We start from the raw sequence: 23,360 nt of genomic DNA, 5'->3' as shown, positions 1-23,360 counted from the left end.
CAACTTCTTTCTTTTGTGTTTACTGAAAGAAGATCTCAGACAAAAGTTGATTTTCATCTGTTTTCTGGATGCTTGACAGTGAACTAAGAGACTTCTACTTAGTCACTGGGAGCCCTTTTCACTTTTTTCTTTGGACTCATGTCGTCAGTGGAGAGGATCTGTTCAGGTGGACGAACGTAAAGACCTTCTGTAATACATTGTTTTGACATGTAGTTGACAAGTGTGGAAGAGACAAGAAGAAAAAGAAAAGGAAAAGGAAAATCTCGAGGATCAAGATGTACAGCTCACACTGTTTATTTTACCTGGGAATGTTGATAATGGCGGTGGTCGCCAACAAGATGCTGGATGACTGTTTGTCATCAAAGCGTATTTACACCATGAATGTTGTGCTGCTGGAGGACAACACTTATGCGTGGAGTCGACCCTTTGTGGAGGAAGCCGTGAAACAAGCCATTGAAGAGGACAGACTGGAAAACATTAAACATGGTATGGACCAGTTGTTCCTAAAAAAGGCTAAATGGATCTTACAGATAATAATGATTTCATATTATCTACAAATTAATATATGATGTTTTACACCAGCCAATTAAAAACAAACCCTAAAACTAGGATAATGTAAAAGTAAAAGATACAAAACAAAACTTCAGAATCAATCCTGACTGTCAGACAGAGCCGGTGTAAACTTTCTTTAAGTAACACGACTGGACATTAGCGGAGGCGTTTTTAATAACTGGAGGTCAATTAGTAGCAGCTCCTAGAAACCATTAAAACAGAGAACCACAAAGTCAAGATGGCTGGTTATGAATGTATGAACTAGTTTCTCTGTTGAGCAAGAAGAGATTTACCTCACCACTGTTGTGTAAATGATAAAAGCATTTTTTTACATTTGTTTATAGAGGATGAGCTCTCTCTGGTAATTCAAGCTTTTAACAGATGAAAAAAATAACCTTTCACATGGATTCAACAAATGATCAGGCTTTACATTCAATTTCACAGTTTATTTGCCATCACTTTATCCCATCTTTAAAGACACGCAGCCAGTCGAACGGGGTCTTTCTAGAATATTCTGAACATTGGGCATAGTAGTACTGAAATGATACCTGATTTTGTTACACATACTTTTTTGGTACAGGACTTTGAGAAATATAAACACATTTCTCTACAAAATCCTTTTCATTTGCCAAAAGAAACCGAAAATTCTCACATATTAAATGTCAAATGTCGTCTAAACACAAGTAGCTGTAGAAGACCTTGGCAAAAACACTAGAAACTACAGTTTTCTCGGCCAAGAAAGAACTTTAAAGCTCAGCTATATAAAATATTATAAAACTGGAAACATTTTTATTTAAATCAGGATTTTTTTCAATTGAAGAATAAGTAAAAAACACTGAGTCTCTTGCCAGACATTCTTTGCCACAGACAGTGCTTGGTAGATTTTGATGCTCAAATTATCAACACATTGTTACAGGCACCTGAATGTATCAAGATTTGGTTTGACAACCAATCCTACAGGTATATGTGAGGAAACCTATATGTATTATATGTAGTGGTTGTAGGTATAGGATGATATGAAAATTACGCGTCACGATTTTCCAATCATGATATTATGCTTATAATCATCAAATGATGCTTTAAACTCTTAAAATAGCAATGAAACACTGAAACAATCTTAAATCATTAGACCCTTAAGAAAGACTATTGTGCTAACGGAGAAGGATGTGTGAACATCACTTTGTGATCATCTCAATCATGGAAATTCACCACAGTCAACTTATCTGAGTGTTTTTATTGCAATCCGAAATGAAATCTGTCATTATCCCATTCCTAAGTGCTTTCTCTTGTGTACGGTGCATTAAGCAAACACCGTGTTTGTTACAATTAAAAGAATCCTGTGCAGTCTCCAAGTCTTACTGATACACTTTAATCTAACATGTAGAAAACATCCTGATGTAACAAACATACCAAATTAACAGCTGTCCTGAACACTTATGTGTACTGTAGGAGATTCTTGGATATATTGGTGGCTGGCATGCTGACTAAAAATATATAGATGAGTCTATCTCCTGATCACACAGGGATGAAACTGAAACTTCTTATCTATACACCAATATTACAGCAAATGTGTATTTTTCCCCAGTGTGTTCCTTTTAGATTTGTGGCTTGGCCAACAATATACTGTACATTTAATCAACTTTATACCCCCTCAGAAATATCTTGTGAGGGCTTGAGGGGTCATGACCTACAGTTGGGAACCACTGGCCCAAACTGTCTCAGATGCTTAAAGTGTTGCTTTTCAACCAAAACCAAATAGTTAAAGATGCCTTATTATTTAGAGTAACAATGCATGATGAGCTTTACTCCTACTATGAGGCTGTTCATCGTATTACACAATGAAACTCTTTGTAATAGAATTTTTTTTCGCTGCTGCTGTTAATGTAATTTTTGAATTTCTCTGCGGGAGCAATCAAAGGGTACATTTACACCAGTAGGCAGTAAATCAGCCTTATCTAATCTCCTCAGCCCAAAGTGATTAATGAGTTCATTTTTGATATTAATAACTCTTATCGTCTTTCCATGACCCAAGATTTAAACTTCACTTTGACGGCCAACTACAACGGATTCAACACCACCCTGTACAACCGGCAGGGCTGTGGGAGCAGCACCTGTGAAGGAGTGGCAATACTGAAGAGGCTGCATGTGAGTATGGTCAAAAGATGACAATAGTGAGATGTCTATAGAGTGTTTATTTTAGTGAATACTTAATGTCAAATTACTTGTGTTGTGGTCCAAATGCTTTTGATAAAGACCCACTGAGAGGCCTAACGATACTGAAAAGACCATCTGACATGAGAGCTAGATATTAGAAAACCTGAATCTTCTTTCCTGTGTCACTTATCTCCAATACTAAAATAGTGATAAAATCTAACAAGTTCCCTTTTTGCAGTTTGATAGTTTATCATCCCTGTATTACCCTTCAGCTGAACATTTACGTCTCTACTGCTCAATGACTGGATGGTTATCATGGCGTACTCAAATGTAAAATTATAAATGTTGCATCCAGCAAAACTATTTCCATGACTGATTCTAAGGCTGATGGGAAGGAAAGGAAAATGTCAACTATTTAAAACTTCAATACTTAAAGTAAACTTTTGCTGTCAGCACAGCACAGTCAATGATCAACTGCTTCTCTGCAGACTCACCACTTTGCATCAACAATATCAACATTGCACATGTTGCCATTGTAGCATCCTAGCTTCTAGGAGGTGCAACAAACTCTTCAATTGCTCCTACTTTCTCTGCCACAGCTGAAAACAACAGGCTCAAGTTTACCAGGGACTGAAGAAATGCAAGAGGGAAAAGGGACAAGGATAAATGCAGCGCCTAATCATCAAATAACTACATAAAGACATGTGAATCACAGTGCCTTTATGCAGCATTAGTGCCTACTATACAGAATTATTATATATTTTTTTCCCTTCAGTTTCCTCTTTAAGTATCTGAACCTTGGCTGTGGGGGTGATTCAGTTTCACACAGAGTAACTGTACTGTATCTTTCTGCAGAGTGATGGTGAAGTTGGATGCGTCATGCTGGGGCCTTCCTGTACTTATGCCACCTTCCAGTTAGTGGAGTGAGTATGACTCTGTTTCTCTTTAATTATATACAACTTAACAACTGACTGAATTTGACTCCCTGTTGTCTGCCATCAGTGACAAAAATGGCCTGACCCTGAGCATTCCTGTCATCTCTGCTGGGAGCTTTGGCCTCTCATGTGACTATCAACCCAAAGTGACTCGAATTCTGCCTCCAGCACGCAAGATCTCAGACTTTTTCGTTCACTTTATGGCTGAAACCTTGTCATTTAAGACACCTTGGAAGCAGACGTATATCTACAGGAAGCCCCACAACAACGTATCTGAGGACTGCTTTTGGTGAGACAGCAGGGGCTGTATTTCGCCGAAGTGACCTCTGTAGGTTCCTTTACTGCTCCAGCATGTGCCACTTCTTGTGTTTTTTATTTCCTTGTTTTTACCACAGGTACATCAATGCACTGGAAGCGGCATCTGCCAACTTTGCCAAAAACGTGACCAGAGAGATGCTGCGTTCGGAAGGAGAGATGATTAATGCCCTCGCCAATGACAAAAGACACAGCAACAGTGGGTATTTTGTTTGAGTTACATCTCATTAAACTCAGTTTTTTTTTACTGGGCTGTTCTCCACTAGGACTATGTTGAAAAACATTATCTAATATCTAGACTAGAGATGAATAAGCTATCTAATCGGAACAGTCACAACATTAGCATCCATGGAGAAAACAGGAAAAAATAGTAGTATATAAAACATTGAGGGGGATGGGGGGAGAGCTTGTGCCCTACAATTTATAGAGGCACTAAGAATTTACTGTTTGATAGCAGCATGACTGGGATGGCAATGATGGTCTGTTGGTGTGGCCATTGGTCAACTACATTGGTACAGACTGAAATATCTCAGCAAGCACTTTTGGATGGTTAACCATCAATGGATAATCACCTTGGTTGTCCCAAAATTTTAATTTCTCCAAAACTCACCAAACACCTTGGAAAAGTTAGCATGTTGACACGCTAATATATGGTAAATTAAACCAGGATGCTAGCATAATTGTGAGCATGTTAGCATGGCAACAACAAAAGTACGGCCTCATAGATCTGCTAGCATGGCTGCAGACTATTCGGACCTGTCTTATGCCTGCCGCAATGGGGCGCACAGTGCATCTCAAGTGCCATTGCAGTTTCTAACCAACATAGTCAAGTTACACACGTACAGTAATGTCACTGCAGTAAATATCGTGGCACATTTAAGCAGCAAATCTAAAGATATAGATAAAAACAGAGGAAACAGAATTTAATATTTACATTAAATCCTTGTCTACTGCTGGGGGATCGTTTCAGGTAATGTAATTAATCACTATTAAACACAGGAATGCATATCAGTGCTTTTCCCCTTCAGTTAGATATTGTGCATTTTCTCATATTCAGTTAAAGTTGAATTTTAAACGGAACAGAGGATTGGAAGAGACGGTGGAGGCAGAGGATCCCTGAGTGAAGATAAGTGCCACTGTTTTAATATAAATTAAATAAGGCACACCTGACTTTTAAAGGCAATAGAAAATGAGACTCTGATTTAATTCAATCTATGCCCAAAACACAGCCATGATTGTATAAGAGACTAAATACAACTTCTATGGAAAATGGCTGCCATATTGCCATGCGGCCCATTTTCCTCCGACATCACGCTCTGGGTGGGAAACTCATTTGTCACACTGCTGCCCTCCAGGTTGCAAGTTGTGTAATCTGACAACTGATATTATTTAACTGCCTTCTGGTTAATCAGCAACTGAAAACACAATGGATAATGAAAATTCAGAGGAACATCAGGCCATTTGCCCTGGTACTTGTTCTGGTTTCTTCCTTGTGACAAATGTACTTATTGTAAGTTGCTTTGGACAAAAGCGTCTGCTAAATGCCCTAAATGTAAATGTAAATGTACTTCTCCATTAGACAACAGCTTATTTTAGCATTCAACCACTTCCTAGCTAACATGTTACATGATGTGATAAGAAAGATGGATATTTGTTCCAATATACCAGCACATACCTTGGACACATTAATTTAGATGTGGAAGTGAACCACACTGGATGTAAATGGACTTGCATTTCTATAGCGCTTTTCCAGTTTTACAATACCTGTCACATTCACCCATTCACACACACATTCATACAGTGATGGCAGCGGCTGCCATGCAAGGTGCCAACCTGCTTGTCAGGAACAATTTGGGGTTCATTATCTTTGACATGCAGCCGGGGGAGCCGGGGATTCAGACCAGCAACCTTCCGATTGCTTGACGACCTGCTCTCATGAGCTACAGCCTTCCCAATGTAATATAATTAGACAGTAATGTTAACTAGGAAGTGGTTGAACGCTAACATTAGCTAATGGGTGTTGTTTTACCTTGAAAAGTTATGTCACTCAGCTTCAACATGTTTATATTGTGTGACCTGGAACGCATCATAACATTATCTGAGCATTTGAGGCTTCCCCTCCTGAGCGTGACACCTGAGGAATTGGCCGCCGTGTGAATGTATTCTACTGCACCCAGATTTTGCACCATTAGCAAAAGTAATCTGCCCTAAATCCACTTACACCGTGGACTTCTGACCATGACGTACCTTTGATTATTTAGATATGGCCCATTGTCAGTTCTACTAAATGTTGTTACTTTATTGACGGCAGCTCAGTTTGGCTGATAGAATAACACGGCTGTTCCACATTTTGGTAGAACGAGTTGCACCTGCCTACTTCTTGTTGTGAAACATGCACGAAACCACATCAAAAGGAGTTAGTTGCTGATAGTTGCTTTACAGCAACAGATAGTCAATCTGTGCCTGTATGGCCTGCCATAAAGTTTGATTTGGTCCACCAGATGTTTCTAGCAGAAGACAATTAAAAAATAATTTAAGAAAGTTGTCACATAAATTAATGTTTAAATTGTTTTAATTTTTGTGAGGTAAAAATGCTCTTTGAATATGTAGGATTCCTAATAAATAATTGTCCATTCATGATCTGAGCATGGCACCCGCAGTGACACTTCATACAAACATTTGGGCACCCCTGATGAAGCTGGTGACACTGAAATATGTAACCAGTGTCTGAAAAGAGAAGAATTGTTTTAAATGTACTGTACAACTGAAACATTTCCCTTCCTGTTATAGTGAAACTGATGTATTTATTTCAGTTTTCATCATGTGTGGGAGCCATGATGACATTATTTCAATAAAGAGTAAAGTGAAGGCCAAGATTCCTGAGGAAATCGTGCTCATTCTCCTCGATGTTTACAAGTAAGCCTGTTTATGAGTTTACCATTTTACTTGTACACTGTGACCAAGAATCTTTTCAGTGTAAGGCAAGTGAAACCCTTTGCCTTTCCCCAGCCCTGACTATTACATCAACACAACATCCACTGAGGGGATGGAAAACGTACTGGTGATCACCCTGCCACAGAGGAATTACACCTCTGGATCAAACTCAACATACAATAGCACGGTGAGCAGCAACTTTAACACCCAAATAAGACTGTGCAGGGGACCAGCTCTTATATAAAGATTCAACTCTTTTTTTTCTAAATTTCTGTCCAATTTGCAGATAAATGACTTTGTGGCTGGGTATCATGATGGGGCTCTGCTGTTTGGCAAAGTGCTCAGAGAGAGGATGCTCAGTCGTCAACGTGACCATGGACCATCTGATGTGCCTTTGAGCGACAACCCCTTTGGAAACGCCTCTTTTTATGGTGCGTATGATCAGTTTCAACTCAGGTTTAGCAACACAGGGAGAGGCAGAATTACTGTACAATGCAAAACAAATTCATCAAACACTAATCAAGGGCACATACCACAAGGTGTAATAGGTCAGTAGAGTGTATATGGCAGGTTGTTTAACATTTAAGAGTCAGACTGGATATGTAAAGCTGTAACTGAAGTTAACCGGTTTGGCATTTATTATGTTTAGGTTTAAGAAAATGTTATTGTTCTGGTTTAAATCACTATGTTGCTTCTGTTCCTTCTGTTATATTGGTGGTTTTCACTTCAACTGGTCCAAAATTCAGCAGCTAGGTTATTAAAAAATACTAGTTGCCAGTCACATATCACCCCAGAACTCGCCTGCCTTCATTTTCTTCCAATGAAACACAAATTCAATTTCAAAGTTTTATTAATCACATATAAGGCTCTGCAAATGTTACAGGCTGGAGCAAAAACATCAGAGCACAAGACAGGCAAACACAGTGCATCATAATTGTTGTAGCCTCATGTTTGGGTATTTTACCGGTCATGAGAATTTTAATATTTATGTTCACTGAATTATCCTGTTCTGTGTTGGTTTGAGGTGGTTTTGCATGTTCTGCCACAACAAATATAAACTGTAAATGCTGTAGATAACGATGGGTCATTTTCAGTTGTTTTGCTCTCCTCCAAGGCAACATTGTTAGCCCCAGTTCAGTTCAGTATAATACAGTATGCAAATCAACTTACAGAGAGCGTCACAACACAGTGATGATTACTTGCCTTTAGTTTGTGGTTAGTTTTATTGTTGCTTGGTAACGCAGTCATGTAATACTATAAAATGTTTATAATGCTTCTAGTTAACTGATCTGATTCAAACCAAACACTGGCTCTAGAGGAGGCCTGCAGCGATTTTTTGCATTTTTAGCGGCCACTGAAGGAAAAACAACCCCATTGCCAGAATAAATGTTAGCTAAGTATGTTTCTGCAAAACCACAGAAGAGTTCAAACGTTTCCTTATGTTGCAACCTTACATTTGTTTGGATTCAATTTTCTATTTCTCTCCTGTCACAACACTTTCCTTTTGCTCTGGTTAGGGTTTAGTCACAAATACTACTTGGTTAGGGTTAGAAAAACATCATGTTTTGGCATCAAATAGCTGTTTTGGTCACTACAAACACAGCTGGAGATGGTCTGATTTGCCGTGAAAAACATCTGGTTTTGTCAGCACATAAAAGGCTGAAAATGTCCCCACAGACATGAACTGCTGTCACCCACTTGGCAGTGTTGTGGGCTGTAGTAACTCCACCACCATCCCATCCATGTCCTAATGTGAAAGTCAGCAAATAAGCATATAATGTGTACATTGTATGCCATGTTTGGTACAAATGTTAACTTTAGACGTATACTGTTTGTGGTTTGCAGAAATATTAACTGCTAACACTATATCCTGGGGACTGTGCTGAGAAAAAGTGTTGAAGGGTACCGTTGATTTTAGTCTTTAACTGCACCACCAGATGCTTCTAAATCCTACACAAGGGAACCTTAATTTTTTAAAAAAGAAAAGCAATGATAATGAAAATTACTATTAATTGCGAGCCTAACTCTAGTTACTCCCTTGGTCGGTCTCAAATACTTTTTAATAAGTATAGTCAAAAAACTATTTGTAGCTCGTCCAATTCAAATTGTTATTCTATTTCAAAGAAATTGAAAATATTCTTTGTGTGTGTGTGTGTTTGCTTCAAGCAGGTATGGGAGGACACTATATGCTCGATGAGTACGGTGATCGAGATGTTAACTTCTCTATCATTTACACATCAAGAGACAACAAGGTGAGACTACTGTCCATTTAGCAGTTAGCTTGTTCAACGTGAGCATTTCTTTTTATACTTTGCCTCTGTCTCTCTCCAGTACGAAATCCTGGCAGTTTTTGACACATCACAAAATAGAACCATATTCGCAAATGAAAACCCAGCCCTGATCTGGATAGGGGACAAACTGCCCTCTGATGTGCCGAAGAAATCAGACGGTAAAACACAACCTCACAGAATAGTTTTTGTTTGTGTGAGTGCTTGAGATGTCAAGGTGCGACAAAGTTAAGAAGCTTTGTCATACAGAGAACACAACACTTTATTAGAATCTGACAATATTTAGAAACATAGTTTGATTTCATTATCTTTATTCAAAGTAAGGCTTTAAATGCCTCTCTCTCTCTCTCTCTCTCTCTCTCTCTCTCTGTGTGTGTGTGTGTGTGTGCTTCCAGAGTTGAGTGTGCAGGATGTGATCATGATCGTTCTGAGTCTCAGTGTTGTCGTGGTGACAGCCATTGCTCTCATCTTCTACAGGTAAACAGCGGCCGCATTTGACAGCTGAATCACATGGGCTTTGTGTAATTTTTTAAAAAATTTCTTAATTAGTAAAGCTGATTTTTATATAAAGCAATAGTTGATGAACAATCGATGACTAGAAAAGAACTAGACAGATATTATAAGTGATAAAATGGCAGCCTTAATTGAAGCTCAGGATTAATACAATAAGAATAAGCTCTTGTGCGTTTACATTTGGTCGACGCACCATATAAAGCTGTAATGAAATTGGATCCCCCCTGAGAGCTATCCATTCTGTTATTATGTCTGTATTTACTGTATGTGTCTTTCAATAATGTCAGGCAGAACAGGAAGGAGCGTCTATTGCAGAAGAAGTGGTCTCATATCGACCCACATCTGATTGGTCCTCTGGATGAGAAGGAGGTTTCTCTGAAGGTAAACAGCCTCATCATTCACCTGTTTCCTGATCAGGGGTCAGCAACCTTTTCTTTGATGATGTGCCAACAGCAGAATTTTGCACTTTCTTTTGGAAATGCTGATAAGACATACCCTCATGTTAACATCCTGCTAAACTAATTTATAAACTAACTCCTGTGATAACTTATAAATCTACACTTTTCACAGGGGGTTGACAAAGAAGCAGCTATGTGACAAAATACAAAATGTGTGTGTGTGTGTGTGTGTGTGTGTGCATGGAACAGATTGATGAAGACAAGAGGAAGGACAGCACGTTCTTCAGACACCGAGGCCGCTATGACAAGAAGGTATTTCAGCTTATGAAAATCAGTATTTACCGATCATGAATTTTCTCTCGGTGTTTGACTGTGTCTTATTTCTCTGTATTCTTCAGCCTGTGATATTGAAAGAGCTGAAGCAAGCAGATGGAGACTTCACAGAGGACCAGAGGATTGAGCTTAACACCGTAAGACACATCTGTGTTATCCCTTTGTGTCAAAGGCATTACAGCAAGTGGACAATATTTTTTTTTATTTACTGTGGATAAATTTAAATCATCCTTTCTGTCCCTCTTTTGAGGGGCATTTCTTTTTAGAAATGTGAACCTTACTCCATCTTTCTTTTCTCTTCTAGCTCCACATTAGGTTTTGTGCTTTGAACGAATGTGAATAAAACATTATTTAAAGGATGTGTCATCTGGTTTTAAACAGTTAGTCATTTTTATGTCATAGCAGGACAAGTGTGTTGACTAACCCTTTTTAACCCTTTTTGTCCCACCTCCTTGTCACTCTCTTCCCATCCTTTCACTTTTTCCTCCGCTCCACACTGTATGTTTCAGCTGTTGGGTATCGATTACTACAACCTGACCAAGTTTTACGGTACGGTGAAGTTTGAGTACGGCGTGTTTGGAGTGTTTGAGCTCTGTCAGAGGGGCTCCCTAAGGGTAAGAGTCCACATTTCTTTCTTTCTTTCTTTCTTTTCTTCCTTCCTTTCTTTACCAGACCAATATAATATAAAGTCTGAAGTCATTTTTATCACTGTGTGTATTGTAATGCAGATTCTTTCCTACAAAATAAATAAATAAATAGATAAGTAAATTAGTACACGTTACTCTGAATTTTCTTCAGGTTACATGATTACACAACATACAAACATGTTGTTTATGACAAGGCTCGGTGGCCTCATTTCTCCACTGCTCTCAATGACTTTACTGTTCATTTGATAAGTCATGGACACACAGTTTAAAGAGCATTAATAGTGTGTGCGTAATTGCACGTAATCACACAAACACGCACAAGTTGATACAGACCCCTCTATATGGCCTACATAAGCTAACAACACCACCAATTTTTATACAGTTATTATAGAGTCTCGCTTAATGCCTGTCACCAAATTGAATTCAGAATTATCTGGGTCAACTAAGCCATAAAACTAAAAGGATTTTTTATGGCGGAGTGTTGAGGATGAATTGAGGAGTCTCGCAGCCTGAGGAAATACGCTGCTCTTTAGTCTGGTGGTACAACCCTAAATAAAGTTTACTTTGTTTAATCATCATCATATTATAGTGATTAATCTTACATAGCAACAAATCGATACATAATCTCATCACCATGCACCCGGCAAACAGCTGTGTTTTAGAAAAAAATAATAGTGTCAAAAATATGTTGCTTCTTTCTTTCAATCGTTTTCCAAACAAATGCATGCTTACAAGATTAAGATCTTGAGACACAAGGTGGTGGTGGTCATACCACTTTTGTCCACAGGGGCTGCCAGAATCAACACAAAATACGTGCTCCTTTTAGCTGCTTTAAGCGTTTTACTGTTTCACAGTTACATTAACTGAGTACAGTATGTAAGCAGAGCAGTAAAGGTGATAAAATATTAACTTCTTCATCTCTTTTTCTTCCAGTACATTCTGAATGACAAGATTTCCTACCCAGACGAAACCTTCATGGACATGGAGTTCAAGATATCAGTCATGTATGACATAGCAAAGGTATTATTTGTATTTGTGTGTATGTCATTTTTCAATACCTTGTTTCTTCATTTAGCTGTTTGTTGAGGACAAAATAGGAAAACATGAATACCACATCATTTACAGTCACTCCAGGATTTCTATTCATTTAACAATATTGATTTAAATTCAGCAGTATTTTCCCAATGTACATGGCCTGATTTATTGTATTTTATATCTCAGAGGTATTTGACTCATTCATAATGCATTTGAAGGAAAGTAGGATGATACAATAAAAGGCAACTCTGTACAACTGTCTTGGATTAACACATCCTGCTCACTATGGTTCCCCTGCTTTATCTTCTACAGGGCATGTCGTACCTTCACTCCAGTAACATTCAGGTCCACGGTCGCCTTAAGTCCACTAACTGTGTGGTCGACAACCGCATGGTGGTCAAGATCACTGACTTTGGTTGTCACACCATCCTGAATCCAGGAAGAGGTAAGACTGAGTTTTTTATTTGTATTTTTTTTATTTCTTTAAGATTACAGTTGGTTATAGAGCTAAACACTGAAAATACAAGCGACTTAGCCTCTCCTCTCCTCTCCTCTCCTCTCCTCTCCTCTCCTCTCCTCTCCTCTTCTCTCCTCTCCTCTCAGACTTGTGGACGGCCCCGGAGCATCTTCGTAAAGATGGGGTGTCACAGAAAGGCGATGTCTACAGCTATGCCATCATTGCCCATGAGATCATTCATAGGCGGACCCCGTTCTATTCACAGTTCTGCTCAAATCCTACAGGTAGGCCAGGATAATTTGGCACACCTTTAAAACTGCAATAAATAACAAAACAAACAAAATGTACTCCTACCTACTGCCTTATTTGATCTAGTGTGAGGAAATTAGCACTTTAATTTAAAAAACTGGATGGTTTATGTGCTCATATATGTGGAGATTATGACAGAATCATTCAATGTAGACATTTTAGGTGTTACCTAGTTCAAAATCAGACATTCCCGGTAAGATGGGATGTTCACTCAGTGATCATCCTCAGCATAAGTCCTGCTCACTTTGGCAATCTTAATGTCATCCACTCCTTCAGAGAAGATCTACAGAGTGCAGTTTCCCATTGGGATGGGCTACTTCAGACCTGATCTCAACTTTGATGGTGCATCAGAGAGGGAGGTCGAGGTAAGAGAGCCACCAAACACTGTGAAGGACATTTACCAAAAAACTCTAAGGTGTATAAAGTAAATCTATTTTGATTAATAAAAAATAAAGAAAGAAAGCCATACACTCCTTCTTTCTTTTTCTTTCTTTGTATCTGTCTGTGTATGTGTTCTCATGTGTGTATACAGCTGTACATGCTGATAAAAAACTGCTGGGATGAAGACCCAGAACGGAGGCCAGATTTTAGGAGAATAGAGTTATCTCTGGGTAAAATTTTCAGGTAAGTCAAAACCACACATTCATTTAGGCCGACTTTTAATCATTTCACTCAAACACTACATAACATTAGACCCATATGTGTAACACAGGCCAGTCAAGTTCTTCCAGACCCTACTAGGATAGTGTTTTTTTTTATGGCTTTGTGCATGAGGGCATTGCCATGTTGAAACAGAAATGAGCCATCTCCTTACTGTTGCCTCAATGTTAGAGGCACATAATTCTATAAAATGTGTGATTAAGGGCTATATAAATAAATGTAGCATTAAGGTTTCCATAATCTTAAACTAAGGGGCCCAAACTATGACAAACGGGGATGTCCACATACTTTTGTCCATATAGTGAGCATACTTCCTGTGAGATAATTCCTGCCTCACTCTTCTCTGACATGATGATTAATTGATTGAAGGATATAATTAGTTTTAGTAATGCAACATATTTGTTTTGGAACAGTAACCTGCATAATCAAGCCACTGAGACATACATGGACAACCTGATCCGTCGCCTGCAGATGTACTCCAGGACTCTGGAGCGTCTGGTGGAGGAGAGAACCTCTTTGTACAAAGCAGAGAGGGACAGAGCTGATCGCCTCAACTTCATGCTACTTCCTGGGTAAGCTTATGCTGTTTACTGGTAATAGATGCTCAACTACTGCATGACTCACGATGATTTAATGCATGAATCAATGCGGGATGTATCGTGAACTCCTGTTGCTAATTAAAAACAAATGTTTAAGTAACTATGACTTCATTTGATTAGTCCACACTAAATTGATCATCAGTTAAGGAATGTTAATTCACACTTCATACATTAATTGATTTGCGACCAAGTTAACCGGATTCCAGATACATGAATCTTTGAGATTCATGTATTTGCTCAACCTCCCTGAAAGCAGAACAGTAAATGTTCTGATAGAAATAAGAATATATATTCTTTTCAATCAAACTGGCTGTCAGATGCAAACATTTACACATTACAGAAATAAACTTGAACACTGTAACTGAAATCCATCTCGATTGCATCGTTAATGCTTGGCAATAGGAACTCATGACACATCTTGCAATAAATCATGCATTCAATCGTCAGAGATTTAGTAAAGCATTACTTAAGTATATGATATATAAGTGTTAGCAGTGTTTAGCCTAGTATTAATGTGTGTCTGTTTATATTACCTCTCTTTTCTGTGTTCTATGTAGAGGCAATGGGTGACTCACCTACAGCTCAAGGAAAAGCTGTTTTTGCATGTACAGCAATTTTAATCTTACTAGAAGCCAACCAGTAACATCAATAATTTCCACTCAGTGGTGGACTTTACCATTAGGCAAAGTGGGCAACTGTCGCAACTAAAAGGCCCCCAAAAAGCTATAGATTTATGATGATGTTTATAAATGAAAATTATGTTACTTTAGTGTCCTGAAATAACTTACAAAAGGCCCCTAAATGACTTAAAAAAGTGCTTTTACCTCTATGTCTCCTCAGCCCGGTGGTGCGTTCACTGAAGGAGACAGGCAAAGTGAAACCAGAGCTGTTTGAGGAGGTGACCATCTATTTCAGCGACATCGTGGGATTCACCACCCTCTGCCACTACAGCACTCCCATGGAGGTGGTCGACATGCTCAACGACATCTACAAAAACTTTGACAGCATCCTTGACCACCATGATGTCTACAAGGTACTTCAGAGTCTGACTTTAGGCCCCTTTATAATCTATTGTTTAATCAGTAGTCAGTCAAAGTGATGACAGCACTGTGGCGAAAGTTAAGCTCTGTGGGTCACTGGTAGGATGTTACTGCTGTTTTACAAGTTGAGATAGAACTTAGATTTGCACTTAGCAGGAAACTTTTATTTAAAACTCAGAATCAGTTGAAGTTAGATGTCATGTTTCATGTTTACTGAGTACAGATGATGTCTTCATTAATCCATCCGTTGTCTCTCAGGTTGAGACGATAGGAGATGCCTACATGGTTGCGTCTGGTTTGCCCAAACGCAACGGCGACAGGCATGCAGTCGACATCGCCCTCATGGCTCTGGACATGCTGGCTTTTGTAGGGTCGTTTGAGTTGCTCCACCTACCCGGCATCCCACTGTGGATCCGTATTGGTGTGCATTCAGGTAAGAGAAATTCATAATGGCCTTAACCCTTGAACCCCTCACCTCACTCTTCCTCACGATACTAAATATAGCCTGTAGTTGGTTGGGTTTGATTATAGTTGTTATAGATGTTCATAAATGTGTAGAAACTGGAGAATAGTTAATCAAATGTGTAAGAGGTGAGAAAATAAGAAAAGTAAAAAAAATGAAGCAGCCACCAAGAGACACTTGGGAGAGTACATTTCTTTAGCATTTATCAGATATCAGAATGGACATGAAAGCTCAGGCATTAATGCTTGTTTGTGTGTATTTGTGTGTAGGACCATGTGCAGCAGGAGTGGTGGGGAACAAGATGCCTCGCTACTGTCTTTTCGGAGACACAGTCAACACTGCTTCACGCATGGAGTCCACAGGCCTGCGTAAGAGTCAACAAACACTCACACATGCATTGGTAGAGTTAAAAAACAGAAGCTTTGTCTCTCATGATCTTTGTTCTTGTCGCTTTCCAGCTCTGAGAATTCACGTCAGCCAGTCCACTATCAACATCCTGCAGAGGACAGACTGCCAGTTTGAGTATGAACAAAGAGGGGAGACATATCTGAAGGTTAGCTCTGTTTGCTTTGGCTTTTTATGTTCTCAGCACTCATATCTAGTAAGTTACTACTTTCATTTCCTGTGTGTGTTGTCTATGTCCTTGTGTACCTGACCCACAGGGTAAAGGCAAAGAGATGACGTACTGGTTAACAGGAATTACGGGGGGCAAATACAACCTGCCGACACCACCAACAGCGTGAGTAAAACAGTCTCATATAAATGTACTCCTTATGATAAGGACACACATCTACTAATGCTGAAAGATACACTCCTCTGGCCCCGCAAATCCCAACATTTCCTTCCAGCCCCATTATTGATGTAAACACGATCACTGTGTTGGTGTTTTGTTCCTCCAACATCATCATTGTTAATGTTGCTCCAGGACCATCTTTGCAACTGACCATTGACATTTTTGTGATGTCATAGCTTTGATACTAACAGAAAAGAACTGATGTAAAAGGGTCTTTTTTAACCCAAACTGTGATGTTTTCCTAAACCAAACAGTAGTGTTGTTGCCTAAACCTGACCAAACTGTGACAGAAAAATTACATTATCAAAAAAATGTAATAATAAGTCAACAATTTAACAATAAGCTCCACGTGGGACACAAACCTGTGATCCTGGATGAAAGTCCTGTTCATGACCCATCCATCCACCACAATTTGCTCCCTATTTTAACTTGATCGCGTATTGGTCAGTTGCAATGACGCTCCCGGACCAACATTAATCATGATGTTGTTGGAACAACAACAACAACAACAACAACAACAACAACAACAACAACAACAACACAGTGATATCAGATGAACCATTGAGGTAAACTGTGTTTAGCTACAAAACAACAGTGAGCTTGGCATCAATTTCCGGATTTGATGGGACTGGAACAAAATCAGGGAGATGTCTTGAAAAACAGAAAACACAATTAATTATAATAGAATGCACAAATTATTCAATCTATTAAAAGATTTTTCAAACTATTCTGGTGTCACCGCCTCAGGGAGAACTTCCAACGGCTCCAGCAGGACCTGGCAGAGATGATCGTGTCCAGTCTGGGGAAGCGTGAAGACAGAAGCCTCAAAAAGACCCTGTCCACTAAAGTCCATCGGAGGGAGACAAACAGCAGCCTGCCAGGGGACAGTTCTCCAGAGTACTTCCACCTGGCTGTCACCGACAACCCCAGCACCTTCCTGTGATTATAGAGGAACCTTCCGTACAATACCGGCTAAGAAGTAGAAGTTGTGTCATAGCCTGCAACACCTGCCTGGGTCAGCACTGCTAAGGTTTTGTGGACAGCTTTGTGTTCGTTCAGGTGGTGGAGTGACAGTTGAGCAGCTGTGGAACAAGCAGGTGTGTTCCATGTTAAAAAGGGTCTCAGTTTTCTTTCTACCCTTTGATGCTTTTCCCCCTCAACACCACTCCCTCTGCCACATAAAATTAACGGTTTATTGGTCTAACTTTTTGTAAAAAAAAAAAAAAGAAAGAAAAAAGAAAAAGAAAAAAGAAATGATCCACTTACAGATACTGTCACTCATGTTTGTTGAGTTTTGTTGAGGCACATTTACTTTTAACTGTAGCTGTGCTGCATTCTACATTATTACATTTGTCCTGTTATTCATGGAAGTAAGTAAGGAACAGAGCCAAATATTAAATCTAGCCTAAAGAGTAACAAAGTCAAAAGTAATGCCTTTTTTTCACTCTTTATGACAGTCATCATTTTCTAATGAGGCTTTATTAGCTGCTGCTTTGTTACTACCACTTGGGGGCGCAAAAGTAAGACATTGTCACATTCCACAAATAATCCATAAATTAAACCTGGGACTGTTTTGGGTGGATCCTTCTTTTAAAATGATACAAACAAAAGTGGCATGGGTTTAAAAGACACGTCTTTGGAATTTGCAGTGGTGAAAGAAGTATTGTGATCCTTTACTTCAGTAAAAGTATCAAAACGACACTGAAAATACTCCACTTCAAGTAAAAGTAAAGAATTCTCTCATTAAGTTTTGGAGATATGTGGTTTCCACAGGAGAGGAGAGGTATGAAGAACTGTAATCTGAAAAGTACCTAGTAACTAAAGCTGTCAGACAAATGTAGTAGTAGTAGTAAAAGTAATGGTCCAAGTAAAGTACATGTACCTCAAATTTGTACTTAAGTAGAGTACTTAGTAAATGTACTTAGTTACATTCCACCACTGGTAATTTGTAACATACATATCAACCTTTGCCTACTCCTGTGCTGTGGACAAAGATAAGTCACACATCACAACTACAGTACATGAAGTCCTCCTAAGAGCTCTATTAAGTTAACAGTTCTCTCCAAAGACGTCCTAATAATGAGAGATGATATTGAATGTACTTTTCTGGACTTTACTTTGAACAGTTCTCTGTTTATGTTTAGATGTTGCCTGCAGAAAGCGCATTGATTGAGAAACTTTGACACAATTATTTACCATGTAAATAGCCTTTTCTGCTGCAGAGGCAGTGAAACGAATATCCAAACAGTACTTGTCATTAGAGAGTAGAGATCTGAGAATATTTCTCTTTCACAGCACAACTCTGCTACCTTGTTTTCAGAACATCAGAAATATTTCTGTGATGATTCCGGATTTGTGTTTTATTAAATGATGTTTGAAATATGACAGAAATAAGATTCAGAGTAGTTCTTTGTTTTGTCTTTTAACAACACACTTGCAGTACACTTAGTACACTAAACTATACATAGTCTCACATAGTAATATTGGACACCAATTTACACATGTATTTTTTCATGCAGTGCAGAAATATAGAACGACAGAAAATTCAGAAATTAAAAATCCATAAAAACATGGTAGAAAAGAAAGATGTCCAACATTTGGATTACAAAATGGCAATAAACTCACCACACTGAGCACAATGAGCGGAGTAGAAAAGTCTTAGTAGAAAAAAGCTTTTAAGAACACACACATACGCACACACGCACACACGCACACACACACACACACACACACACGCATGCACGCACGCACGCACACACACACATGCCCCTACATAGTTTTAGTTGTAACTAACGCAGTGCCACCCAACTCTGTGGCAGGAAGTGGGATCCTGTGCTCCCTCATTGCGCTGCATGTTGGCAGCCCTCTGCCCCCATCTGTCCCAGCATGCTTTGTGGGGTCCCTGTTCGAGGTGAGGCCCCCCTCCCACTGTGAGCCGGACTGGGCCCAGAGGTGAGGGTGAGAACAGGGTGAAGGGGCCACTGCTGCTCTCTGCAACATGTGTGCATGACCGTTTCTCTGTGAAGGCTGTGAGTGGATAACGGCAGGTGGCTCTGTTTTCTGAGGAGGTTCCTGTTGTTGCTCTGCGTCCTCTGCAACACAAACAGCTGTAACATGAGTGCGTCTGAATATTTAAATTAAATGAATTGTATTGTGTATTAGGACTGCAAGATTAGGATCCATAAATCAAAGACTGGACCAAAACCTAAAAAAGTAAATACATTTGAAAAATATTGCTATGGTAATGTGCCTTTCCTTCACAATGTTGCCTTGTGGCAGCAAATGACAAAGCTAAGTTTAGAAATATATTTATTTAACTTTTTTTTTTAAGAAACGTGCCTTTAAAGCAACATTATGTAGAAACTGGCATTTTGTGCGATTTGGCACCCCCCACAGTGCAACACCACTGTCGTAAATACAAATCCCAGTTGTGTTACAATTTTTCAGATGTTACGTAGGTGCTAACTACAAACAAAACTCATTACATCATAACAATGTAATGTGTTGAAAACTTCTCACTGAAGTTACATAGCGCAGAAACAAGTGATGGGGGCAGAGTGGCTGAGACAGAGACACCATTCACCCTGTTACAAGACACTGTACCATCAACATGATTTTGAAGCTGTTATTATAAGGTAAAAAAGTTACATCATGTTGATTTAAACCATCAGTTACGCAACCTTAAATATCCAGTGTGCAAGATTTAGGTGGATATATTGGCAAAAATGGAATCTAATATTCATAATTATTTTTTCTTCAGTGTACAATCATCTGAAGCTAAGAATTATTTTGCTGTCGTTACCTTAGAATAAGACTTTTATATCTACAGAGGGAGCAGGTCGTCCTCCGCAGTGTCCACCATGTTGCACTGCCATGTTTCTACAGTAGCCCAGAATGGACAAACCAAACAGTGGCTCTACAGAGGGCCTTCAGCGTTTTTAGTCGTCACCGTAGGTTAGGGTGAAACAAGGGGTGTTCTGTTGTTTGCAATCTGCAAGCTCAGTGTAGATGCTACTAAATCCTACACACTGGACATTTAAGCAGGCATTTATTTTTATTATTGATTTATTTCCAACAAGTTAACCCAATGTAAAGGCAGCAATATGTGTGAGGGTCTTAAAGTCTCAGGGCACCACTATGCAGTCATGGGTTTATATTCTAGTCATACATCTATAGAACACTATTCCTTGAAAATAAGCTTACAATATTTAGTAAAATTAATATGTGAATGTACAATATAACATTTGAGAACTGTGCTTTAAAAAAAAATACAAATGTTTATATGTCATATGTTGTTTATAGGTTGGCGTTTATCATTTCCATATGACAGGAGGCAACAACCCAGCAGCTACAGTATTCTAGAAAACCTTGTTAAGATCCTTACACCAGGGGATGAATCCTTGCAATGTCATATTGTTTTCACCTATATTTAGTCAACTGGGGTAAAAAGAAATCTTTTAAACATCACAAGACAAGCAGCAGACAACAACAATGACATGTTTCACAACAGTTAAGTGGACGAGGCTGAATAGCACCACTCTGCTAATCTAGTTTTTTCACATTCCTGGTTGTCCTGTGGATAAAGCTCTATTGACAGACTATTTACTCAATGAGGACTTAAGCCCGCTACTGATAAAGTGAATCTCCTCAGTCCTGAGTTTTTATTTAACTGGGTTAGGGCTGCAATCCAGAAGAATAAAATTAAGGTCATGATCATGTTGGCATTTTTATCATATTAAGCACAAAAGCTCAAGCTTTTAGCCTTATCTAGGCTTACTAACCAGCACAAGAGACATTTAAAGACGTTGCATTATATATAGTGACGGTCATTGACTGTCAGGGACGTTTTCATGAGTCACAAGTTCTAATCAACATGTTTCACAAAGTAAATACAAAGACACCAGCAGCTTTCAAACATCTGGCTTATAGTAGTGAGTGTAAGCTCGCTGTTCATGCCTCTCAGTAGGTCTTTTTTGTCAGTTTATGTGTTTTCAAGGTCATGTGGAGACCTAATTTGTCCTGCCTAACCAACGGATGAGTGTTGAAACCAGAATAGCTGGTAAGAGAGCGGGGCTGACCCATGGGACGCCTGAGAAGAAGAGAACAGAAACTGTGGAGTTTCTACTGTGATGAACGTCACACTTCATCACCTGCCTGCCTGCAGCCCCACTTCCTTCAGGCTCCTCTCAGATACCCGCTCTGCATGTCAGATCCCCCGCTTACAGTGAGAGAAAAGGCTGCTGCTGGATTAACACTCAAAAAACTACATGCTGCCCAAATGTGAAATACATCACTGCAGGGACATTTAATCAAAGACATGGAGAATAAATCTTTATCTCTGTGGCTCAACTTTTCTGTCTTTTTCAGAGAAATGACACTCTTCTGAGAGCAGAGAACACTTTGAAACAGGATTTAAACCACTATGTGACACTTTCAGCTGCAGAGGATCCTGGGATATGTTGCTCTCGTATGTGAAGAATGAATTCATCAAACTGATAAAATATAAATACAATAAAATGAATCATCAGACAGTTAGTTGTCCTTACCTGAGGTGCTGCTGAGGCTGGTCTGTCGTCTGTATATGATAAACCAGAGAACCAGAGTCAAGATGGACCCCAGTGTGGCCAGCACCACAAAGATCCACAGAGCTGGACTGAACACCATCACCGGGTTGACCTGGGCAGTGCGTTCTGTGGATCTCAGCTGGACCACAATAGGCAGAGTTTGCGCTGAGGGGAGCAGAGAGAAAACAGTTTGCATTCTCAACAGCTGTAAAAACCCAAGATATTTGACAGGATATGAGCACATTATTAGAATCGATTGGTTCCTAAAGGAGCAGGGCTGCAGTCAGGACCAAGTCAGTCGGATCTGAGTCAGTTAACGATTTTAAAAATAATACCAAATGTATTTATTTTAAATTCAGGCTCTGTGCCTTGCCCTTTAACAGGCGACTAAATGTGCCCAATGTCATTTTTTGACCTATCAGTGCATAGAAGAAGTCCATAAGCAGATGTACACAGGTGTAATCCCCTGAATGCTGTGCATCACAGAGGAGAGGCAGGTGGAAAACAGTATATCTGTGAGGTTTTAGACAGCTTGGAATAAAGTCCACATCAAAAAGTGGCAAGGAGATGTCAAGTTAAAGTAGGTCTAAAACCAAGACTGGTTCAAAGAGGCTTAGAAAGGCAAACTTTGAGAGAACAATTCTCCTCAGGAGGATGAAGAAAAGAAAAAACAAGAGGTTCAGTGGAAATCACCTGTTGGCAATTCAGGTTCAGGTCTGCTTTCCATCCTGCCAGAGACACAGTCGCTGACGAGGCTGTCCCAATAGCTGCCAGCATGACAGTCCTTCTTGGTCATGGCTGTAACAGGGTGAGAGATGTGGAGACCTGCTGCCGTGCTACCCTCCTCTACACTTGTGTTTGTGACACAAACAGAACTGTGAGACACAGAGGAGGGATGTGACGGAAGGATTTATGAAATGAATGCAGAGTGCCTAACAGACGTTTCAGTTCCTCCATTTCATAGGAAAGAGTGAATCACTACATGTGTCCCCGGGGGCAGTCAGAGAGATGTTTCTGTTTCAAAAACAAAGAGGTCCTGACCTCAGTTTAGATTAAATACTGTATGACTGGCAAGTCATAAACATTTTATTGTTTGTCCACATGGTTAATTGGTGCGCATATTAATTCATTACTACTGTTTATAAACAACATATCCATTTCTAATTCACTAATGAGACCACATGCTTTGAGACATCAAATATCTCCTTGCCATCTGTAACGCAAGTTTTCATAAACTACATACTAATGGAGGCAGCTGTGGGGCTTGACGACATCTCATCATCAAACACTTTCTGACAAGAATTTCCCCCCATACATCTTGTTATTGACTGCAGCGTACCTCACCAAAAACTCTTCACAACAAGCTGGGAC

The 23,360-nt window shown here is 39.4% G+C and overlaps 2 protein-coding genes across 2 annotated transcripts; one reads left to right on the top strand and one right to left on the bottom strand.

The window, feature by feature from the left end:
• Nucleotides 1-317: 317 nt before the first annotated feature.
• On the top strand, nucleotides 318-19,099 carry gucy2ca (guanylate cyclase 2Ca; the record flags this gene model as incomplete). Its single annotated transcript, XM_084372142.1, has 27 exons — nucleotides 318-486; nucleotides 2,585-2,697; nucleotides 3,562-3,629; nucleotides 3,709-3,930; nucleotides 4,037-4,155; nucleotides 6,770-6,872; nucleotides 6,966-7,077; nucleotides 7,177-7,321; nucleotides 9,060-9,142; nucleotides 9,222-9,339; nucleotides 9,574-9,655; nucleotides 9,979-10,072; nucleotides 10,339-10,401; nucleotides 10,488-10,559; nucleotides 10,932-11,036; nucleotides 12,003-12,089; nucleotides 12,417-12,549; nucleotides 12,708-12,845; nucleotides 13,147-13,235; nucleotides 13,403-13,494; nucleotides 13,944-14,102; nucleotides 14,970-15,162; nucleotides 15,428-15,602; nucleotides 15,902-16,000; nucleotides 16,091-16,185; nucleotides 16,295-16,371; nucleotides 17,173-19,099. 27 exons carry the CDS (start codon nucleotides 318-320, stop codon nucleotides 17,366-17,368), a joined length of 3,201 nt encoding a protein of 1,066 aa, XP_084228268.1. The 3' UTR covers nucleotides 17,369-19,099.
• Nucleotides 19,100-19,166: 67 nt separating this feature from the next.
• On the bottom strand, nucleotides 19,167-22,995 carry LOC311267933 (uncharacterized protein). Its single transcript, XM_084371204.1, has 3 exons — nucleotides 22,683-22,995; nucleotides 21,972-22,154; nucleotides 19,167-19,517 (listed from the first exon to the last, which is right to left on the bottom strand). The coding sequence occupies exons 1-3, from the start codon at nucleotides 22,783-22,785 to the stop codon at nucleotides 19,195-19,197; spliced, it is 609 nt and encodes a 202-aa protein (XP_084227330.1). The 5' UTR covers nucleotides 22,786-22,995; the 3' UTR covers nucleotides 19,167-19,194.
• Nucleotides 22,996-23,360: the final 365 nt, after the last annotated feature.

Source organism: Pagrus pagrus (genome assembly GCF_965226575.1).
Source record: "Pagrus pagrus genome assembly, chromosome: 13".
NCBI lineage: Eukaryota > Metazoa > Chordata > Actinopteri > Spariformes > Sparidae > Pagrus > Pagrus pagrus.
This window is presented reverse-complemented; position numbering and strand designations above follow the sequence as displayed.

Excerpts from the sequence above, each read along its gene's own strand:
- LOC311267933 (XM_084371204.1), bottom strand. The coding sequence starts at position 22,785 with ATGACCAAGAAGGACTGTCATGCTGGCAGCTATTGGGACAGCCTCGTC. Across the intron at positions 22,155-22,682 it reads TGAACCTGAATTGCCAACAG|CGCAAACTCTGCCTATTGTG; the intron begins GTGATTTCCACT and ends TGCTCCCCTCAG. Across the intron at positions 19,518-21,971 it reads CAGCCTCAGCAGCACCTCAG|AGGACGCAGAGCAACAACAG; the intron begins GTAAGGACAACT and ends TTTGTGTTGCAG.